General features: G+C 44.1%; 1 protein-coding gene across 1 annotated transcript in view; it reads left to right on the forward strand.

The window, feature by feature from the left end:
• MYRFL (myelin regulatory factor like) overlaps positions 1–24381 on the forward strand; it is a 70288-nt gene that overhangs the window by 15822 nt on the left and 30085 nt on the right. The window contains 6 exon segments of the mRNA XM_090275148.1: positions 278–388; positions 2066–2156; positions 6830–6991; positions 7686–7886; positions 14856–14964; positions 15749–15858. Coding sequence (XP_090131274.1) covers positions 278–388; positions 2066–2156; positions 6830–6991; positions 7686–7886; positions 14856–14964; positions 15749–15858 — 784 coding nt within the window.

Consider the following 24381-nt stretch of genomic DNA (forward strand, 5'->3'; position numbering starts at 1 on the left):
TAACCGGGAGCATATGGCCCTTATGAGTCAGAAACTCTGGGCTTGACCTCATGCAGAATGAGCATTTCCACACAAGGCTTATTCTGTGGACTTCCCTGGCCCCATGCCTGGCCATGCTATAGATGGTTTATTAGAAATCAGTGGCTGGAATAAACTGTCCTCTGCAGTGAGATAGGAACTGGGGACTGAACATGCTTGAGAGTCTCAGATGGGTTACATATGCTCAAAGACTCTGTGTTCTTTTACAGTCTCTTGGTATTTCTGCTGTTTGTTTTAGAATTGACTTACTGGCCAACCAAGTCACCAAAGTAACATTGGGCCGACTACACTTCAGTGAAACCACAGCAAATAACATGAGGAAGAAGAGGAAACCGAATCTTGACCAGAGGTACCAGTGTCACTGTGTCCATCTGGGTGGTTGGTGCTTTGTATAACTAGGGAGTGCCCTCCACAGGACCCTCTGCTCCTCTATGCCCTACTACTCGAAAACGGGGCCTCCCTCAGCCTTCTCCCTCCCTTCTCTGATTCGGATTATTAACATCTCACTTACCCTTAGACATCCTGCCTCTTCCCTCCTCACCCTTGCAATGCCTACTCTCCTGCCCAGCGCCAAACCTGCTCACCTTGGTTCCCTCCATGAGTCTCTGGAGTCACCATGCAGTTATGCGTCATGGCTGTGCAAGGGCTGAGGGAGGACCGACTGCATTTTTCAAACCTGTGTGCTGCTCACTAATAGGATGCCCTGAACCCTGCAGCTTTGCTGCTGCCTTTTTTGATTAAAAAAGAAAATAAATTTGCATTAATTATTTAGACCTGTGGTTCTCATAATGTGGTTCCAAGACTATCAGAGATAGTATAACCTGAACACTTATTTAGATAAGCAAGTTCTCAAGCCTCCCCAAAGACCTAATGAATCAAAAACCCTGGTGGTGAGGCCCAGCAATTTGTATTTTAACAAGCCCTCGAAGTGACCCTGAGGTATGATCCTGTTTGAGAACCACTGGTTTTAGAATATAGGTTTTAGAGCTGGACAGAATTGAGTTTGAATATATGATACAGCCATTTACTAGCTGGGTGACCTTGAGCACATAACTTAACCTCTCTGAGACTCATTTTCCTATTCTGTAAAATGGGGACAATAGCCATCTTCTACTCCAATAGGGTTTTTTGGGGGCTCTAAATGAAATAATGTAGATAGACTGCTTAGCTCAATTCTTGACACATTGAGCACTCAGTAGATGGTAGCCAATAATAATAACAGCAATGATTATTACTATTACTGATTTACTTTAGACACAGAGGAGAACTCATTCTCTAGGGATTGGAGAATTTGTAGAGTGTTACAGAGGAAGTTGGTGAAGTTTTTTCATTCAGTTATTAAAGTAAAAGTTTCTCTGATAAGGATAGTTTTTATTTTTACTTTCAAGAAGTTGTCTGATCTAAAAAATGTCTCAGCGGTGGTACATATGAAGAAGCAACTGAAATAACTGATGAAAATCACTGTTGGGAGCAATTGGAGGGGAGGGTCCCGGTCTTTGACTGAAGGCATGGCTGGAGGATGAGGAAGGTACAGGGCACCCGGCCGAGAGCAGCTTAGGGTGGGAAGGGCCGGGGGTGGCTGAGCAAACGCTGAGGAGTCATCCTCCACTGAGGCCCAGGATATGTGGCTTGGGTGACTCTGGACAAAGGGACCTCTAAAATGACTTCCTGTTGCTCACGTGTTTGTGAGCGGCGCTGGGTTGAGGACCTAGGAATGCAGCCTGCACCGAGTCAGCACAGATGGCCCAGGCCCCCAGCAGGATGACTCCCCAGTGGAGGCCACACAGTTCAGATACCTCAGACTGGGCAAAGGGTGGGCCCAGAACAATGGCAAGTGAATCAAATGCTCTCTCTTTTCTTAGGAGGGGCAACTTAAAGAGGAGTAAAATCTTTAAATATGCAATCCTTAAATGAGTAAACCCATCTAGGTAAATAACTATTGATAAACTGCGGGGTGGTATTTGATTGCACAAATTATGTCTTTGTCCCCTGACGTGTTGGCATTGGTCTTCTATTTCTGTATTAGATACTTCATGTTGGTGGTTGGACTGTATGCTGCTAACCAAGACCAGTTCTATCTGTTGTCTGCCCACATCTCTGAAAGGATCATTGTAAGGGTAAGCTCATGCTTTTCTTGAGTGTGGGCATAGCAGGTACTATTATTTTAGTTTTTACAAAGTGGTTCTTGACAAGAAAAACTTTGTTCCCCCAAGGGTCATTTGGTCATGCCTGCAAACAGTTTTGGTTGTCACAGGTGGAGGGTGCTGGCATCTCGTATATAAAGGTTGAGGATGGTGCTCAACACCTTACAATGCACAGGACAACCCCCACAGCACAGAATTATCCTCCTAAAGTGTCAATAGTGCTGCGGTTGAGAAACCCTGGCTTTAACACTGTATTTTAGGCACTGAGTTAAATTATCTATATATGGCATCATATTATATCGTTTTACATTTGTATTACATTCGTTGCACCCAGAGGAAGGGAGGTGCAAGAGGGTAAGAAACTCATCTGTGATCACACAGCTTATAAGTGATGAAGCTGGGGTACAACCCAGTTCTCTCTCACCCCAGAGCCCACAGGGCAGGGACAGTGGCAGGAAGGCCTTCCAAGCCCTGAAGTGGTGGGTGACCATAGGGGCATCTGGGCCCCTGCCTAGCACATGGTCATGGCTCAGCACATTTTGCCAAATGACTGATTGGTCACAGCTGTGGACAGAGCCTTGGCAGCCACAAGAACATAAAGCTGTTGGCAGCTGCAACTGCAGCTGTGTGATGCTAGACTGGCCACTGCTGAGAATGCCAGGGCCATGAGGCGGGCAGCCTGGGAGGAGGTGGTTGTCACAGCTCTTTGAAGTGACATGGGAGGACACTGAGGACTCCAATGGGAAAAGCGTTCACTATGCGCATGCCAGCTGTTAGCCTTAGGCCTGGGGATGAGATCTGCCCTTTTGGGGAAAGGAGTCCTTCTTGCTTGCCTCGAGCTATTCTGAAACAAAGGGCCCTCTGTGTAATTCTTTTAGTCAATTAAAAATAATAAGCCACCTATTAGTGGAAATCCTTAAACTGGGGCTCAAAGTTTTAATGGAGGAGATGTAACGATGGAAATGTGGTGGAACCCCAATGTGTTTGGAGGTCCCAGGGGGAGAGCCAAGCCCTGTGCCACCAGCCTGCATGCCCCAGGCTGCGTTTTGTGAGGCCTGATCTAACCTGTGGCAGGTGAGGCTCTCACCTGGTCAGGGGCCAAGCACAGAGCTTCCTATCCCTCCCTCAGCAGGGCTCAGAGTGGTCTTGGACACCTCACTTGATGTAATCTGGGATTGCTTTGATGCACTAACAAATCTGATTTGAAATAGTCTAGAAAGCTTCGTTGTTTATTGTTTCTAATTCCTCATAGGAAGGAATACACTGAGAGGTGGAGTCCTGTACAGCTCATGCTTGCGTCAGGCGGGCAGCTAGTCACCTGCATACTTTGAATAATTTACCTGGTGTTGAGGCTCCTCCATTTCCTGCTGGCAGCTCCTTTAAAGCTATCTTCTGGCTGCTGTGCAGACTCACAGAGCAGCAATCCGAGATGGACCCCTCTGTCCAATGTGCTGTGACCCAAACTCTGTTAATCGGCACCTCCTCGTATCTAAAAAAATATGATAATTTAACTCATGAAGATGATTTTGAGAATTTGAAACATTTCTACAATTTATGTTCAGTATGGATACTAAAAGTAAATAAATATTTTCTCAGCATAGATTGTGTCATGTCATTTACTGAATTTTTATTTTAAAAAAATGATTGCATTCCCAAAAAAGGAAAAAAATTATTGATTCCAGATTTGATTGCTTTCTTCTAGTCGTGATTTATGTTTAAAGATAATGCCCTGTTCTACAAGTGTGCTGGGTAACACAAGGGTTATTCTAACAAAAATGAGAAGAATTATAATAGTAGATAACACAAAACCTCCCCCCAAACTAGAAATATCTTATTGATTTTATTTCATTTTCACCCCAAATGCAGAAGTGAAAAATGAATGCAGACTTTTGAATCTATTTGTTTAATGCTTAAACCAACCAAAAGAAAAACAATTTCAGAAATGGCAATATTGGTTGAATCAGTGGGTTTTAGAAATGTCCACAGAAGACATTTCCTGCCACTGAGATTCTAGAAGGCTCCATGTAGGTGTATGCATCATGGGTTGGACAGAAGGGAGATTGGCCTACATTTTACAAAAAAGCAGATGTGCCTAGGCCATAGCCTGGCCCTGTTAGTTTAAGCTCCAAAATGAAGGAAGAAAAATTTGACAATCAAAGATGTTACAAGACCTGGCCACATTAAATGAATGGCAAACTACATTTAACAAATTCAGATTCCTTTTGAGACCTAAGAATTATTCCTCCCAATAGCAGAGATTCACATAAGGGTGATTTGCATGAAGGCTGGAGTACTTGGGAGTCGGGCCTCCAGGAGGGGTCCAGGAAACTAAGCTTGTCAGAATTCTCCTTGGAGAGAGAATCGTGAGCAAGACCCAGTAATTGTTCTTCTGGGTTGTCCATCAAAACAGCTGTAGAAATATATTATGGCCCCATAGTGTAAATTGACCAATTTAATGGAAATTAAGCTTTGCTCCAAAGAACAGACTTATTTCCCAGATGTGTGTTTTGAGAGCATTCCCCAGCAGAGTTCCTTCAGATTCTCCTTGTTAATGACTAGGCTTTCCTTCAGTTCCACATTTCTTCTAAAACACATCATTAAACCTGGTTCACTGCTGTGCTGCAAACTGGAGGAATGATTGCTTCCGTCTGTCTTTCAAAGATGTGTCAGACACCTGGGTTGCATCCCCACAGTTTTTGATTCAGTAGTTTGGAGATGCCTAAGAATATGCATTTCTCACAAGCTTCCAGGGGTTGCTACCTGCTGGCCTGCAGACCACACTTTGAGTGCATGAGTAGAGAGCATTTTGAGACCTATTTCCCATAGTCCTTTCAAAGGTACAAAAATTGGTTTATTATGAATTGCCTTCTTCAGCTCAAGCTCTCTTATTATGCTCCTTAGGTATTATTGCTTTAGAAGCCCAAACGATAGTAAAGCGGAGAAATTCCAGCTTTCCATTACAAATTTAGAGCAAGCCTCAAATTACTATTCATTGCTGTTTCCTATGCCAAACACCTGCAGGGGGCGCCATTTACATAGTATTCATTGTGAAGGGTTTTTTTTTGTTTTTTTCCTCTCCCCTCACCCCACCCCTCGCCACAATTATGCAATTCTGCAGATGTGTGGCTGAGGACAGCAGATTAATCCAATTTACAGGTTGGACAGTGGTTGCTATGCACAGCTGAGTATGTTGAGAATAAATTTGAGATTCTTTACCTTCAGTTTTGCAATGCTTATGTATATATGATTTCAATGAATTCCCACAACTCTGTGAGACAGGTATAGATGTTATTATCTTTATTCTGCAGAGGAGAAAACTGGTACAGAGAACTTAAGTGACTGCCCCAAGGTCACATAGCCAGTTTGTGTTATAACATAGGCTAAAATGTTCAGGTCTTTCCTAAATATAGGAGGCTGGGGGATAAATAATAATAGTAATTTAGAAACTTAAATTTATTTGGTATTTGATATTAATCCTCTACTGTTGGGCCACATCTGAATTCAACTTCATAATTCCAGCAAGTTTTTCTGTGGTTCCATTACAGTTTGCCTCAATACATTAAGATTCTGGATACCAAAGAAGGACAGGTTCACAGATTTTATAATAACATTTCCATTAGGGATTAGGACCCCTCTTTAAGGCTATAGATTTAGGACATGTAAGTCTCTGGTCCTTACCAAAATGATTTGAACATATTTTAGGGATTTGAGTTTTCATCCAGAGAAAGCCAAGTGAGATTGTTGTAATAGTTCCAAAAAATTGAATCTACTTATATCTGCTGTTCCAGTAACAGTTACCAACATGATGATAATTATCCCAAAGCTCATTAAGAAAAAAGAAATCTATTGCTGTCCTATTTTGTTTCCTTGAAGTGGCTGGCTCATTATGTTCAGAGTAGAGCAAAATACATCAACATTTTATATGGCATACCTTTGGATTTAGCTGATTGCTTGCTATAAAGGATTTGAGTCAAAGCCAGTTTGCCATTCACAGCCAAGGGGGCTCGAGGGATTTTTGCAGAAAAGCTTTTTGTTCAAGTGAACTTACACAAAATAATGTTCCATGTTGTTACTTTATATTCTTCCATGGCCATTGTCTATCAAGCGTCAGTGGTTCTTCCAAGCAGCTCATGGGTCAGGCAGGTGGGAATGAAACAGGATATTGAAGACACCCAAAAGTTCTTTAACTGAACCCAAACTCAGAACTATATCCTGATTTCTTTTAATTATTTTTAAGTTGTGAACACATGCATATGGTAAAAACATTCCATACCGGGAATATATAGTGAAGAGTAACTCTCCTTTCCACCCCTCTCTCTATGTCTCCCAGCCCCTGAACCTAAGGAAACCATGGCTCTTGGTTTCTTGAGTGTTCTTCAGAGATAATCTGCATATGTTCAGGAGCTGAGTCTGTAATGTCTTGTATATACTGTCAGAAAGGCAACAAATGAAGACATTGCATCTGTGCTGACTTTTTAGAGGATCAGGGTTCCTACTGTTATATCTGAATTTCTGACAACCTGCCTCAAACACACAAAAATCAGATTTAGAAGGATAGGTCATAATTTTAAAAATAAATAAATTTTGTCATAAAGATTTGATGGATTCAGAGATCCGTACTTAAAGATGTTTGGAAATATATTCAGCAGCTACAGGAAACAGGGAAGGCACTACAGTGGAGAATTCTTCAACAGGAATTTTATTTAAGAGTAAAATCTCCAGAACTTTGTCTGGTCCAAAGTTTCACTTGGCTTTCCTTTGAAGACCACATTCAACGAGGACTACTTCTTGGCAACAGGACAAAAAAGGCAAGTTAATACTGTTTATTTAATAATCAAAGTAAGTAAATTCCAGCTCCAGAACTTATTAGCTTTGTGGTCTTGGGCAATTTGTTTATCCTTTCAGAAACTCAGTATCAATAAAATGAGGGTAATAGTACATATCTCATAGAATTAGGGTGTAGATTTGCACACACAAAAATGCAGCTGTTATTATTCTTCCTTTAGTACCACCTGTGTTTAGGAATAGCTGAGGTATATTAAATATATTTGTATTGTCATTTACTAGTCAATTGTGTATAAAATCATTAATATGAAAGTGTTTTGAAAATATAAAAAGGCTAGCTAAATGCAAGGTATTTTTATTCATCTGAGCTTTAATAAACTTCTCCTATTTTCTGATTTAATGTTCTGGTTTTAAAATCATTATTATCCCTGAAAAAATAGTCTTTGTGAGTTTTCCTCTTCATCTTTCTCCCAGTACAATCAACACATCATCAATCCCAGATACACGCAATAGGGACTGGATGTTCCAAAATATGGCAAACTGAGCTCCTGCTCGTGGGGCCACAGCTATGTGGACATGTCAGAATGTCTCATCCCACATATGATTCTCAGGTAGAAAGACTTAGATACATTGTTTTCCTTTGCTCTGAGGACCAAAGTGATCATCTATTCCTGCTATTGTAACTTGAACTGTAATATATTTATGTATTTTTTCCAGGCCTCTAACCCTGGGCAATTTGAAAATAACAACGATGCATTATGGCAGCGAGGACAAGCTCCAGAATCTGTTGTCTGCCATGGACGAGTGGGAATAAACACAGATGCACCAGATGAAGCCCTGGTTGTCTGTGGCAACATGAAAGTGATGGGGACAATTATGCATCCCTCTGACAACCGGGCAAAGCAGAATATCCAAGAGGTGAGCATGGGGCAGGCCTTGGACACCTTCTCTGACACGTGGGTCAGGTGTGTGGGGTGCTCCTGGCCTCTGACATGCCTCGAGCAAGGACGTCTCTATGTGCCGCCTGTGGAGTGAGGCTGCTTAGCAATTAGGAGTGTGGGAGCCGTTAGGCATCTCTGCTGGGACTGGGAAGCAGTTCCTCCCTGAGAGAATGGACTTACCCGACGGGAGCACTGGGAGATGACAGAGTAGCGTTGGCTTCACAAGCATCAGGTCTCTGGTTTGTTTTCCACAGGCCACTGCCCTTCCTTCCACGCATTGTCAGCTGCTGGGGGTTGCTTTTTCCTTTCCATCTCTGAATTTCCTTCTCCCTGTTCATCTTCCAAATACTCTCTCAGCCCAGTTCTTGCCCATACCCCCCCTGCACCTCTCCAGTTGCTTCCTCCCAGAGACCAGGTCCCAGCCCTGCAGTCATTGTGGGTCCCACTCATCATCTTACTCTGAGGAGCAGAGAGGCTCCTCCTACGTGACCCTCCCTCCATCAATCCCATCACCTGAGGTGCGAGCCCAAGACTATCTCCCCCTGTAGAGAGACGGCTGCCTTGTGGAAATCAGAAATCAAGCTAGATGTCAGGAGGCTGCTCCTTCACTCGGGCCTCACCCCAGCAACGTGACCCTGGACAAAATGCTTAGCACCCCCAAACTCAATGTCTTCGTCTATGAAATAGAAATGGTCCCTGTCTGCCTGACCCCACTGAGCGCTTTATATTTTTCCACCTATTGAGATAGGTACTGAATCATCTGGGAAAGCAACAACAACTATGAAGACCTAAGGGATTAGATTGAGATGCTAGGTTGCTCCTGGTTCCAGCTCTTCCACCATTTAATTCTGTTTTCCAGTCCCTGCTCTGCCACGCCCCCACCTTCTCACTCACACTCTGTCTCTCCTGGGAGCTCTGTTGAGCCTGGGGCGGAATGGTGTTTTTAAGCCTCCTGTTCGTATTCTTTTTTAGTTAACAGGAGACAATCTGTAAATCATTGGCCATTCTTCCAGACTGCATTCCTTTCCCCATGCAAATCTGCACTGGTTTTACTAAACTAGCCAAGGAATGCCCTCTTTTGCTGAGAGGATTCCAGAGAATGGCTGTAATTGTAGACTTTCATGCTGATTGTGAAGCTGCAGTTCATGTTAGAAGAGCTGTGACCTGTTAGCTGGATGGGAACTCTTAGGGCTAGAAAGTTCTCACATACATTTTCAGATCCCAGTCATAGATACTGTGCCTTTGCCTTTTAGAGGGAGATAAACTGTCTCTGTTTCAGATCACGCCAGCTCCAGTTTATCCTGCAATTGGCTATAAAATTCCCTACCAGGTCTTATCTAAATGTGAATGCAAGAGGACTCTTGGGGAAAGTCCTCCACAACCCCTCCTGCTAAGTAACCAGGATAGCGCCAGAACTTTTCTTACCTGATGTCTACACATGGTGCTCTTTGGTTTGAAAAATACATATATTGTCTTAAATTAGGAAACTTCCCTAGAGCCTCTGAAATCCCTTCTAGGAAGTGCTCTCCATTAAGTGAAATGTCATTTCAATCCAGGCTCTAAATGTGAAATTCCTGTATCCCCCTCCTGCTCACAGCAGCATGATGGGACAAAGAGAAGCCCAGTCTCTGGTGGAAGGCTAAAGTTTTAGTCTTAACCCAGGAAATTTGGCCCAGAGACATTCTATGCTCTGTTTATTCTTCTGTGAACAGGGAAGGCTTACATTCATTTTACCCATGGGCTTTTTCTAATTATGTGAAGCAATTTTTAGCTGCAGAAGGCTAAGCAAATAGATATTATCATTTACTTGTAAAAGATGCAAATTATGACATTAATTTATTAAGTCATTTATATTAATATATATATTCTTAATAGGTCTCTCCACATTTATAAAATATGTTTCTTGAAATCTTGTCTGTTCTATTGGCCATTTATTATACACAAGAGAGAGGACGGTAATGTTGATGATGGTGTTGACAGATGTGTGGACTTCATCTCTGCTTCTCCCTGACTTAGATTTTCCAACTTGTAAAAAGAGAGCCATTCTTCCAAATGTGCTGGGAAGTGTTCCTTGGCTGATCTGATCGCGTGCACAGGACTGGAGGTATGCATCCTTCATTTCTTTAAGGTTGCATGGTAACCAGAGCTGGCTCCTGCACGAGTTGTTGCAAATCATAGTGGCCAAACAGGTCACTAAATGCTGTGGCAGTGAAAATGAACACAGGCTGCTGCCTTGCCTTGGCTCTGTATCTCCTCACTCAAGGCAAGGTAGGTTGCTTTGCAGATGGTAAACTCATGAGCACTCTGCATAGAGAGTCCTGGTGGAGGAGATCTCTGGTGCTCATCTGGATGCATATCCAAGATGCCGAGAAGATAAAGCAGATGTGATTGAAACCTGTGACACCGAAACACTGGGAAAATGAGGCCAGCCTAAGAGGAGCAGCTTGACAGTGCCATTGTACCTACCGATGTGACCGCAGACTAGAGAAGGAAATGTAGCTCTTACAAAGGAAACTGAACAAAATTAGGGTAGAAAGGGTATGCTGAAAACCAATGGGGCATGATGAACATCAATGTCGATGCAAAAAAAAAGGAAGTTGAAAGTTGAATGGAGCAAAGGGCTGGAAACAGGCAGTAAAAGACCCACAAAATAAAAGCCAAGAAAAAACAAACAAACATGAAATGATCAAAATTCTTTTCTTCCAACCACACCAGCAGTGAGCTAGTTAAAGACAAAAGCCTGAAGAGCTGGAGAAAGTCAAATATGCAGTCTCCCCTCAGGGCCATAAGCCAAATGCAGAAGTTCCTCAGCTCTGGGGGAACCAATGTCTGAGGCAGACTGATAGTCTGGCTGTGAGTCACAGCCAAATGACATGTAATGAAATCTCTTTCCCTGAACTGACCAGACTCCCACCAATGGAATGTCTTCTCTGTGGTACAATCTTTTTCTTTTTTTAAATTTTATTTTAGAGAGAAAGGGATAAAAGAGAGAGAGAAAGAGCGGGAGAAACAGAGAAACATCAGTTCATTGTTCCACTTATTTATGCATTCACTGGTTGATTCTTGCATGCGCTCTGACTGGGAATCGAACCTGCAGCCTTGGCATTGCATGACACTCTAACCAAATGAGTTTCCCTTTCAGGGCCTCTGGTGCAAGTCTTGGGTTAATGATACAGAAGCCTTGGGCATGAAGCAGCATGACAGCTAAGGCCATTTGCATTTATGGTCAAAACTTTCCAAAACTGCTGCGGGCAAGATCAAATCAGACACTATAATTTTAGTTTCTAGCTTCTTGCTCAACACACCTGATGAGCAAGGCGTGGCATTAAGTGCTGGTCTGTGTACAGTTCCTGGAGGAGGATTCCAACAGGGCACAGCCCTTGCCTCAAGGGCTTTCTCTAGGCCAAGTGTAAACCTAGGGAACATGCAACACAGGCAGTTCATATTTAGCTTTGGAAAGCCTACAAGCCAGACATCAGAAGAGCATGTTTCTTAGAGAAACATCATTATAGGTCTTCAGATCCCCAAGCCAACTCAAAATTTTCTTTGGGCAGAAATCTGTCTGAAATACAATAGTAATACTACTAGAGAACCCTGGCTGGTTTGGCTCAGTGGATTGAGCGTCGGCCTGCGAGCTAAGTGTCGCTGGTTCGATCTTCCAGTCAGGGCACATCAGAGAAGGAAAACTCTGACTCCAAAAAACCTCCGCTGCCTTGCGGCATACCTCTTCAGGGGAAAGGCTAAGGGAGTAAACCCCGACAGAAAATCCGGAGCCGGAGTCCCTAAGGCGGTTTGACGTTGTAGTCAACACCGGCAACTCCTGCGGCGCACCTGAAGCCAAGCTGTATCGACTCCGTCTTTCCCTTGGACCCTTCAGCTGCGAAGAGAGGGGGGGTCTGCTGCATGGGCAACAGCAGACCCTCCATATCACCCTGCCCAGGCTCTGTAGTTTCAGCTTCACTGGAGAGGACACTCCAGCGTCATCGCAAGATGTCGATTCAACACGGGAGGAGACAGATACCGTGTCACTCCCGAGTCGGACTGCACAACCATTCTCGGCGGTGCAGACAGACTCTTAAGAAGCTACACCATCGTCTCTCGAGACGGACGGCTGCCGACGACTACTAGAGAGCCTAATTGCTATGTTTTGTAATATGTCTTTTGGGAAAAATGCATTCAAGGATCCAATTTAGACACCAGGGGTCATTTTCCCTTCATGCAGCCTGGACAGCCTGAATGAGGGCACATCCTTCTCTGCTTTTCATCCACAGCAAAGAGACTGACACTGCCTCATCTCTGGTCTCCAATGGGGGCTCAGGGCAAGAGCCACGGGGATAATGAAAAGTAGGCAAAATAGCACGAGGCTTCCAAGGGTGGGGGAGTAGGGAGCTAGGTAGATCCTGGCTAGCACAAGGCCTGTCCAGGCTGGCTCCTGATCAACCCCTGTCTTCAGTTCTATTAGTGTCAGGGATTGTTCTGCCATCTCATTATCTCCATTCTTTCAATCCTTCTTTTCTGCTGTGAAATTCTGGATGCCTATTACATCAGACGCTTTTCTAGGCACTGTGCAGTTCCTGAAATAAGCAAGACATAGGCCTTACCCTAAGGAACAGAATTTTTATTAAAATTTGAACTCCTGATAAGAAACGCTCATTTCATCTTCAGTGTCTGGCATAGCATCTGACACATAGTAACTACTGATTAAATACTTGCTGAATGAATGAAGAAGCTCACAGTCATATGAGATGGTGACCATTTCTCCCCAGCATGGCCTGCAAGGCCCTCCCTGCTCTGACCTTATCCTTACAGACTAGTAACGTCACACTCTGCCTCTGTTGTGCAGACATCATTTGGGGGATTTCCTGCCTTGTGACTTGGCTCATGGTGTTCTTCCTGCCCAGCATCCCAGTCTTAGTCTCGTCCTTTCCAGCCACTCCCCTACATCTTTCCACAACTTCTATCTTAAAGTTATTAATTTATTTAACAAATATTAGTTGAGCACCTACCACTTGGAAGGAATTGTCCTAGAAACCAGTGATTTGGTAATGAACAGAAAACCATGGCCTCATATGTCCTTGCCCTTGGGAGTATAGCTTATAGGGAAGACAGAAAACAAGGGTGATGCAGCCAGCTGTCTGGTGATAATGTGCTTAGTGCTATGAAGGAAGAGAACAGGGGCCATGAGCACATACGCAGAGGGAGGCTGTCCTAGTCTTGGAAGTCAAGAACTGCTTCTCAGGTGAAGGGACGTTTAAATTGGGGGAGGGAAGCGGGTGGGAAGGAATTACTTTTGAGAAAGGAAAAGTGTTGTGATCAAAGGCCCTGAAGTGGAAGGAGCAGAACAAAGATTGAGAACTGAAATAAGCCAGGATTTCAGTGATGCTTCACCATCTCGAGGAAGCCCTCCTGCCTTCTGCTCTCAAGAGCAACCGTTATTCTCTACTGATCCATCGTCACCCTGCCTATCACATTGTCATATAGTTCATATGTGATGAGTCTGCCTTCTTGTGTAGACCACAAACCTTTAAAAGGCAACATTTTTTGAATTTTAATTTTTAATTACAGTTCACATTCAATATTATTTTGTATTAGTTTCAGGTGAAAAGGCAATCATTTCTGAAGTCCCAACACTATGCGTAGTGTGAGGTATGTTGAAGGTGATTGGTAAATGTTAGTCATATAAAACAATGAGTTAATGCATTGAATCAAGCTTTTGATAAGAGTAGTTATTAAAACAACAGTGAGTTCAGAATGATGCTGCCTGACAAGCACCTAAAGTAAATCTTGCCCATGTAGTCAGTTCAGTTCCAAGCCACACCTTTAACAAGCAGGCAAACTAGGGAAGGGCAGGGGCCTCTAATGATATTGGAGGAGCTTTCTTACTCACCTGACAGAGTGGGTCCAGAGGAGTTGAGGGTCATGACAGGGGTTTTCTTAAAACAGCAGCAGCAGCAACAACAAGGCATTTTTGGTTGCTCTAACGCGTTGTTGAATGTCCAGGCAGTATACCATTAATTGCCAAGCGACCATTGGTTTCATAACCCAGTTATGTTCTAGAAGAAAGTTTAGGGGACGCATGCAGGGCTGACAACTTTTTACTTGTTGAATAAGGTCATTAAAAAAAAATCAGTCTTGTTATACCATAAATTGACTTTACAAAGAAAACAGCCTCAGAAGGGAATGCTTTGAATCAAATACATTTAGCTTTAGGAAAAAGTCACTCTATTGTCTTGATTGGTATCATCTTGCTGGGACGCAGTGAATTTTTTTTGAGGACTTTTCAGTGACAGCTGAGAATGCCTTCAAGAACCTGCAAGAACAGTGAGCTGAGGATACCCCGTGACTGACAGTATGGTCAGGGGGAAGAAGTTATCCCCACAAGGGGAAAGTCTGGGTCTTGAGGATCTGCAGGTGGGCAACCTGGACTTGCAATCTGCAACTTGAAGAAATTTTCTCTAGCAAAATGGTCAAAAGCAATTCAATGATATAGGATATATCCGTACCTCAAAGTCTGTTACTTGAACTAAACATTGCACTTTCAACTTATAAATACAAGGTTGACCTGCATTTGTTTGGCATTTATACTGTGTGTTTTTTGGGAAATGATACTTCTCAATCCTTCAACAATTGTTTCTCTCCAAAGTGAGCAACCTCAGTTCTCAGAAGGAGAGTTCACCTCTTAGGGAAGGGAAGGAAGGCAAGAGCAGCCACTGAGGGAGTTTTTATTCTGGAATTTAGACATAAAAAATGGCTCAGTTTACAAATCAGTGTGTTGAAACATTGGCTTCTCTAAGGAGAAAAATATAAATTTCCCTTAAAATAGTTTGAGCAACAGGAAAAGACAATCCCATGTTCAACATGTCTAATCTCTCTGGGTCACTCTGGGCATTGGTTTGAATAGCAAATTTCTAAGTGGGTGAAATCTGCTCTTCTTTAATTCAACTAGGTTGACACAAATGACCAGCTGAGAAGAATAGCCCAAATGAGGATTGTTGAATATGACTACAAACCTGAGTTCGCGTCTGTGATGGGAATATACACTGCCCATCAAACAGGTACACGCAAGTTCCCTTTTTAATTTTGTATTGTCACCTATTAAAATTTGAATTCTGAATTCTTTATCTGGAGGTTGTGCACTATGGCATTTGACAACATTCTATGGGTCTCAGTCGCCCTCTGTGAAACCCATAATCACTAGAACAGGAAGGCTTAAAGAAATTCCTGTCATTTTTTACTCAACATCCCACCCCTATTCCTGCATCCCAAAGTCCCGGTGGCGTTTTTTGAATATATTGTTTCTTTTTGCTGGAGTCCTCTAGCTCATGGGATGAGGGTGGGGCAGGGGGCAGACGGCAGCTCAAACTGCTGCATGTGCAGCTTTGGGTAGTCCAGGGATGGAGAGAGAAAATGGCAGGCCTAGGCCAAAGAAGGGTCCTTGTGGTGTTTATGCTTCAACCTGAGAATCCTAAGGAAAGAGGAACTGATTAGGGGGTAAAGAAAAAAAAAAAAAAAAACCCAAGCTAATGCCCCACCCTTGCTTCTATATACAGGAATGTTAAGGTGTTTACTCACCCCTTCCAATATTTGGCTGAGAATCTCAAAGAAAAGTAAACGGCACTCCCACTTTAATCCTATAGTGTGGTTCATGGCTCAGAATTCCTTCTTTGCTTCAAATGCAGTCAGATCAAAGCAAAAACTGAGAAGGGGATAAGCATCTATTTGCAAAGACTTCCCGTGTGGCCTGTGGCTGTCATGTTTCTTTCTGATGTAGACCTGGGAGGATTTGCTCTGGAAAGGTCTTTCCCTGACTCAACTTGTGTGGGTGCATTTTGTGTCTAGGAATGATTGCCCAGGAGGTGCAAGAGATCCTGCCCAGAGCCGTGAGGGAGGTTGGTGATGTCACCTGCGAAAATGGAGAGACGCTGGAGAATTTCCTCATGGTCGATAAGGTAACCCCGGAATAAATACCTCCCTGTAGAGCTATAAGCCTGTGGTGAACCCCCTCTGTGACATCAGTGTTCTGGAACATCCAACCAGGAAACGGGACAGTAAGAATTCTTTACCGAGCTGGAGAGTAAGTCAGTGTTGGTTATCCCACACTGGTCCTAGGCACCAAAAAGAAGTCCCATAGGGAAAAAGAAAAAGGAATAAACAACGGTTAGCAATAGAGTTCAGCAGGTCTGGTGGTTGGAGGAAAACTGCCTGTGGGGAAGTCTACTTAGCAGGAGCGCACTTACAACAAGGACCGAACATCATGAGAAACAGTTACAACAGGCTTCGATTAGACTGTCTTGGAAAATGGAACTAAAATGTATGAACATAACTTATCTCACATAATATCAGTTACGTTATCATTAAAACAATGTGTTGCTCCTTAGAATGTTGGAAAACTGAAGTGTTTATTTTTTGAGCACAGTTTTTCAACAAAATTGTATGTTTGAGTTTCAAAGCACAGTCATAAAGTGGGTCGTTTTTTTAAAGATATTCATGAGCCTCGTCATTTCCCCAAGGGCCTGTCTTCATTCTTTGATGTTCAAATCATTCTCCTTTGAAGGAATGTCACCATCCTTGAGGATTAGCTCCTCTTCGTTTGCCAAGGGGTCTAAGGCTGCCATCTCCTTCTTGCCTGATGCCTTGCGTGTGATCTGAGTAGTTCTCCAAGACCACGTCTGTTAATCCTGTGAAATCCCAATCTTTGCGAGCTTTGCAAGTTCATTCTGCTGCTGATTTGCTTTACATTGCATTCTTATATTTGATGCTGGGAGGGAAAGCTGACTGACAAGGGGATTTTATAGTAATCGGGAGAGATGTTTGAGCGAGACAAATTTGTAATTTGTCAGTTCAGTTTCAAAGTATATAAGAATCACTGGGGAATCTTATTAAAATGTAGATTCTGATTCAGCAAGAATGGGGTGAGATCTGAAGTCCTGCATTTTTAACCAGCCTCCTGTTGATGCCAGTTTTACCAATCCTGCTGGTCAGCAAGCTATACGTGGAGTAGTAGGGTAGAAGGGGCACTTACATGTCAGGCCCTTCCATAGTCTTCTATCTACAAGTACTTTCACAAGAAACACTTAGCTAATGGGATCTGGTTGGTCTGCTCAGGCCTGGGCTACAAGGCCTAGTGCCCCAGGTCAAATTCCTTCCTCCTGCTTCACAGGATCACATTTTTGATAAGAGAAATTTTTTGTTCTCTCTCTCTCTCTCCCCTGGACTATTGCTTCACTTGAGAAATTATTTTTGATAATAAAGTACTGAAGTTTTCAAATAATTTACTTAAATGTTTCGAAGCTTGTTGTCACTATTTCTCATGATGTTCAGTCTTTGTTGTAAGTGTGCTCCTGCTAAGTAGACTTCCCCAGGGGCAGTTACTTAAAATATAAACTTTATTCAGAGGTATTTGCCCTGGCTGGTTTAGCTCAGTGGATTGAGCGTCGGCCTGCGAGCTAAGTGTCGCTGGTTCGATCTTCCAGTCAGGGTACATCAGAGAAGGAAAACTCTGACTCCAAAAAACCTCCGCTGCCTTGCGGCATACCTCTTCAGGGGAAAGGCTAAGGGAGTAAGCCCCGACAGAAAATCCGGAGCCGGAGTCCCTAAGGCGGTTTGACGTTGTAGTCAACAGCGGCAACTCCTGCGGCGCACCTGAACCCAAGCTGTATCGACTCCGTCTTTCCCTTGGACCCTTCAGCTGCGAAGAGAGGGGGGGTCTGCTGCATGGGCAACAGCAGACCCTCCATATTACCCTGCCCAGGCTCTGTAGCTTCAGCGTCATCGCAAGATGTCGATTCAACACGGGAGGAGACAGATACCATGTCACTCCCGAGTCGGACTGCACAGCCATTCTTGGCGGTGCAGATAGACTCTGAAGAAGCTACACCATCGTCTCTCGAGACGGACGGCTGCCGACGATTCAGAGGTATTCATATAATAAAGACACTCACTCCCCTACATTTTCTTAAGCTTCCTGGGGTGAGAGGATAGAGGGCAGGCATAGCTGTGCATCTCAGGATAGAGCCTTGGAAGGTGTCACTAAGCTTCTAAGGTGGGGACTCGGGGTTACTCACTCTATCTGTGGCCCTCCCCTAGAACACTCAGGAAACAGATTTCTGTGTTTTTGACATAGGTAACATCTTCCCAGGGCCTTATGACTCTCATTGTTCAGCAAAATAATTAGTTCTCCCCCTGGCCCAGTGTCTGCCCATTCCCAGCTGAGTTTAATGGAGGCAGTTTGGATTATTAGCAACAGGAATTCTAAGGGCCACTCCCCACTTCCCCCAGGAGATGCTAAAACCCAAGTTCATTCCTAGGAAGGTAAATGCAGAGCCCTGGGAAAGTAGGGGATAGCATTCTTGTTCCAGACAGCCAGGTGCATTTGTCACCTGAGGAGCAAATCATGCCAAGGCAGCATTCAGTGTATAAATAAGTAAAACCAACAGGAGTCCAGAGTGGAAAAGTTGCAATTCTCTTAGTAATAGGACCTTAGAGTGATATGATCTATGGAGACGTCACTAAGGCCACACTCATTTACAGACTCCGTTACACCAAGAGCAGATGAACATCTCCATACTCTTTTTCTTCTTAGGCTGTCTTCTGAGGATGGCCTTCAATTGCTTGTTTAATCCTCAACATTGTGGAGTCTCCCTCCTCTACATTCACAGAATATCACCTGTATCCTTTCTCATTCAGGACATAGGGAACGTGGCTCTTCTTGTCCCATGCTCTTTTTTCACAGTAAAATAAGCAAGATGTACAGAGAACCACTTGCCTTGCTGGTGTGAGAAACGCTCACAATAAAACACTGGGACAGAGGACTGGAGCAGCAAAGCAAGGCATTTATTCACGAGTCTGCAGAGTAAGGAGCACCACCAGCCAGGAGAATGTGCGTGCAAAGTAGACAAAGAAAACTGGTTTTATATTAATGCGATTAGCTCCTCTCCCTAATGTGATTAGCTCCCCCTTTTCTCTCCTCCCCCGTTTCTTCAGTTTCTTCATTACCGGTTAATCTGGGTTCACAATCTAACACGATTAACTACTTAACTCAGGGTGTGATTAACTAAGGGTAATCTAGTTATAGCCTGGCTGGTTTGGCTCAGTGGATTGAGCGTCGGCCTGCGAGCTAAGTGTCGCTGGTTCGATCTTCCAGTCAGGGCACATCAGAGAAGGAAAACTCTGACTCCAAAAAACCTCCACTGCCTTGTGGCATACCTCTTCAGGGGAAAGGCTAAGGGAGTAAACCCCGACAGAAAATCCGGAGCCGGAGTCCCTAAGGCGGTTTGACGTTGTAGTCAACACCGGCAACTCCTGCGGCGCACCTGAAGCCAAGCTGTATCGACTCCGTCTTTCCCTTGGACCCTTCAGCTGCGAAGAGAGGGGGGGTCTGCTGCATGGGCAACAGCAGACCCTCCATATCACCCTGCCCAGGCTCTGTAGTTTCAGCTTCACTGGAGAGGACACTCCAGCGTCATCGCAAGATGTCGATTCAACACGGGAGGAGACAGATACCGTGTCACTCCCGAGTCGGACTGCACAGCCATTCTCGGCGGTGCAGATAGACTCAAGAAGCTACACCATCGTCTCTCGAGACAGACGGCTGCCGACGACGGAATCTAGTTATAGGTCTATCTCCAACTTAATTGCAAAGTTATCTAGCTACATCTTCCCATTTCTCTGTGTTTGGTGACAACAATCTTCCTCCTTTTGATCCCAGAGATGTGTGTGAGGAGCTGCGGAATGTCATTTCCTCACCCCCTTTCCATGATTCATCTGTTAATTATCTCCTACTGGCTTGAGAGTCAATGGCTTGCTTCTTTATCCCTAACACTGGCTCCCACCCACTCACGTGGGCAGCATGGTGTTTTTAATGGCCAATTCCAGGGATGTTGGTTTTAGGAATTTTACTAGGACTTCCTGGACTTCATGTTGTAGCAGCTGGTGGAGATCAGATAAGATAACAGTCTCTCCACTCTTTACTCCATTTTGCTTCCATCAAATGTGCCTTTTATACTTTATTTTATTAAATTTTTAATAAAAAATGTCTTGGTAGCATGGCCTAATGTAGTAGGTGTCCTATAGGGTCTAGTGACAGCCTCCCCTATCACCCAAGCTGGGTACTTGAGGTGTGTCCTTCATGTGGGCTGAGCACACCCTCCCCTTGTAGTTGAGCCTTGGTTGCTGTTGGCAAATCAATGGGAGGTGTTTACCCAGGCCAGTCAGGCACAAGGATTGGCTGTGACCACTGACCACCAACCTCTGCCCCCCATGGAGTATCATCTGTGCAGGGGCAGGGTGGTGGTGCTCTGACGTGGTCTGTAGCTGTCCACTGGGTGTGCTGGCCTTGGGGTTGCCCAGGTGGTAAAGGCAAAGGTCAGCCTCCACCTGTGTTTTTCCTAGGGCCAGCCTGCCTGAGCTATAAAGCACTCTGAGATGGTTGACCTTAGAGATTCCCAGGCAAATCCAGGCTGTGAATCTAGGCTGGTTGCTGCTAGTGCAGGACCTGAGGCCACTTAGCAAGAGTTATGGGGGCTGGGAGTTCACTGAGGCCAGCTGTTACTTATTTGATAGGATTTAGGAAGTTATGAAGCATGAGCCAAGACCAGCCATTCATATGGAAAAGCAGCTTGGGTGGGCTGGTAAATTGGGTGGGGCAGAGTCTCTGGGGATCTCCAAGGCGGGTCAAACAGTGTTAGCCAGGTTGATGGAGTCTCAGATATGGCATCAGCTTGCTGGCTCCATTGGGGGAGGGTTTAGGAAAGAGACCATGGCCTCTGCTTGCCTTGATGTGAGACACTTCAGTACCTCTTTGTATATTATTGGTGCCTTTCAAACTGCTACCCTGGTGCTGGAGCTCAGAGGGACTGACTGAGTAGGTGAGTCCATGTGTGGATGCTTTAAGAGGAAAGAACTGGTTGGGGCTCTAGCAGTTTCTTCCACTGATTTAATCCCTACTTGTTTTGCAGCCAGAAGTTGTGGGGACTTATCTTCCTGGCACTAGAACTCTGGGCTGGGAGGTCTGGTGTGGGACTGGGACTCCTTGCTTCCCAGATATCTCTCCTGAAATTTTATCCACCACAGGTGGGTGAGGGACCAGCCTGTTTCCCATCTGCACCCCTCCTGCCAGTCTGGATGGATGTGGTTTCTTTAATTTCATAGTTGTCAGACTTCCATTCAACTTGATTTCTAATGGTTCTGAGTGATGGTTCTATATTTTAGTTGTAATTTTGATGTGGTTGTGCGAAGGGGTGAGCCATGTCTGCCTAAGCTGCCATCTTGACCAAAAGTCCAGTGTCCCTTTTTTTAATAAAGAAATTTTCCCTGAAGCTAAAATGCAAACTAAAAATTTACATTAAAATGTTGACCTCTGTGCTCCATGATTGCTATATTATTTCCATGTTTACTTTGCAACCTCATGCCAAAATAGGAAAAAGAATGGCTGGATCTTTAAAGACTGCCCATGCAACCAAGCAAAGTTGGAGATTAGTCATGTCAGTCAGTGTTCGCATAAACTGTTAGAAATAGTAAAAACCAAAACCAAGGAAGCTGAGATGCAAGATTTATTAAGAAAAACCTGCCGGGCTGTCTCAAAGGAGAGAACAGCAGCTGGCGTACAGGCTTTCAAGGTTTTAAAGGGAGGGATGGGGAATCACTGGAACAGGGTATTGGGGCGCCTAGTGATTGGTTGGGCCTGGGGATAACAGCGGGAACAATGGGTTGGGTCTGGGGGTAACGGCGGGCACATTGGTGGGAACAACAAGGTACTTGGTGTTCTGTTGGGTATGTTGTTCGGGAGAAGGCACTCGGTGATTTATTGGGCATGTTGCTGGGGAGAAGAATAGAATAAGGGAGTAAAAAATTTTCTACCTCCTACTGGTGTTTTGCAAGATTTGAGGAACTTTTCACTGGACTGCTCAGTAGTCATTGTTTGTGGTTTTTACTTCTTGCGAATCAACTTATTGGGTGAGGGTTTTTGAGGCTCTTACTGAACCTAAGATAAACAACTTTTCTTTATGCACTACGACCGGGGATCAAATCTGCAACCCTTTGGCTATAGGATGCTGGTTCAACCAACTGAGCCACAATGACCAGGGCTCTTTTTCTTAAGAGGAGAGGTGACCTTGCAAGTTAAACTTCTCTTATCTGGAGTAATGTGCTTCTTCTCCTAACTTCCTCAGCGTTGGGCAGTGGTGAAAGCTCAGTGATGGAAGGTGAGGTGAAGGGGTCACAGGGCAGTAGGTACCATGAGGTCACTGAGGGCTTTCTGAATTGTTCACCCATCTCTTTACCTGACAAGTTTATTTATTTGTTTCTGTGATTATTTGGGAGCAGGTGGTTAAATTTTTTGAGCATTATTATTAGGTGTACTTGATATAAGAAAAATGTACACAATAAATGTAAGAACTGTCTTAAACAAATTCATAACTGAGTCTATATAAAAATGAGGTTCATCTTCTGAGTAAATTTTCATTGAATAATCTGTGTGTATTTTTTTAAGATTGCATGTTATAAACCACTCTACCATAACTTAGTATGTAGCAACGTTTTACTCATTGATTCTATTTTTCTTCAGCCATAATGTGGCAGAAATTGTCATTTGGGTCATGCAGAGATAAATAACACTTGGTTCCTGTCTTCATGTACCTTACAGATAAGACAGGTACATAAGAAATAAAGCTCTACACTACAACGTGAGGGCTACGGAGGGTGCAGAAATGAACTCTCACATCAGTTCAGAGGAGGAGAGAGGATATTTGGATACTAGGAGTTCACGGATGGAACGAAAGTAGGGAGACAGAGAGACAAGTTACATAAGACACTGTTGGCCTTTGGGACTGAGGGTATGACTGAGGGAAGGAAGGCATCTCAGGCGGCCACCCAAGCCTTCCTTCTTCTCATCACAGCATCTAATTAGATGCTGAGTCTTGTTGTTCTTACTTTGATAATATCTCTTATATATGTCATCTCCCCTCTTTATTCTTTCCATTTTCTCCCTGTTATAATGACCTAACTGACCTGCTAGCCACCAATAGAATTATCTTCCTTTAAAACAAAACAAAACAGATCACTGATCATATGATCTCCCTTTCCCACTTTTGGCTCTTCATTGACCAGGCTGTGGTAAGCCTCCACAATGGGGATGGCAGCTTGTCTTTCTAACCCATTTCCTAACACTCACAGTCCCAGCCCTCAGCCCCCAAACAAGCTGTGACCTTCAGAGTACGATGTCTTTGTGATGCACTTGCACACAAAGACATGGCTTGTTTGCTAGCCCCTTGCCCACCAGCCTTTTTCCCTGTTTCTCACACTGGCCAGTTTGTTTCTGCCTCAGAGCTGTGTTGGTCTGTGTTCTCTGTCCTAAAGACCCATCTGCTGCGTCTCAGCGCCAAGACCTTCCCCGACCACCTTATCTAAACAGTCTCTGCATCACTCAATTTTCCTTTGTAAGCTTCAGGGCCACTGTGAAGGTGTACTATATCCTTTTGGTAATTAGAAAAAGGTACTCTGTCTAGCTGGCACAGGCCCTGCCCACCCCCTGGGCTGCACTTCTGTGCAAGGGACATACTGCTAACTTGTTCACAGCAGGCTGGAGGCTTTTGTCCCTAACTGAAATTATCTTGTTTATTTGCCTGCTTGTTCTTTGCAAACCTCCCCAATTAGTTGTGTAAGAGCAAAAATTGTCTATGCTTTTCAAAACCATGTCTTCAGTACTTGATGTGTGGCTTTAACTCCAGTACTTAGAATATTATAAGAATTCAATAAATATTGGTTGCATGAATTAATGAATTCTATGACACTTTGATTTATCCTGTCTCTACAATGTCCTAAGCCTCTGAATATGCATCCTCTCTCCTCCAATAGACTGTGAGCTTCTGGAGGTCAGAGGAGGTGCCTTGTCAGTCTTGTGTTGTTTAGTGCGGAATCTGACACATCCTGGGTTTTCACTAAGAATGTGTTTATATTAATGCCTGAGTTTTTGCATGTTAATGAAAGAAAGAGGAGTTCTAGTAAAACAAAGAAGTTTGAAGGAGAAATGGTTTTCCTGGGGGGAAAATGAGTTCAATTTTGAGTTTGAGATGTCAGATGAAAATGTCCTCAGGTGATGGCAGGGAGTGTGGAACTTGAGAGCAGGGGGTGTTGAGGGGAAGCTGCGGACATGGATAAAAAGATTAAGAAGGGAAAGGCTGGCAGAATGCCATAACACACCCCCATCTTCTCAAGTTAGGGCTTCTCAATCAATAAAACTTTCTTTGCTCCAAACTCTGATCTACTGAATATTGACCTTTCTTTTGAAGCGTCGGGCACACAAAACTTGAAACTGTAACAAATGGTGAGCCATATCCCGGAGCTAGTGTCCATGGTAGATGTGCCCAGGCTGGCCACCCTCTCTCTGCTTGATGAGTCCTGAGAAGCTATCAGGGCTGTTTTGCCTTGAGGACCTGGGAGGGGGACCTTGGCCAGCACTGCTCACCCTTGGTACA

The sequence above is a fragment of the Furipterus horrens genome, unplaced genomic scaffold (assembly GCF_987537825.1).
Source record: "Furipterus horrens unplaced genomic scaffold, mFurHor1.1.pri manual_scaffold_4, whole genome shotgun sequence".
In the NCBI taxonomy this organism is placed as follows: domain Eukaryota; kingdom Metazoa; phylum Chordata; class Mammalia; order Chiroptera; family Furipteridae; genus Furipterus; species Furipterus horrens.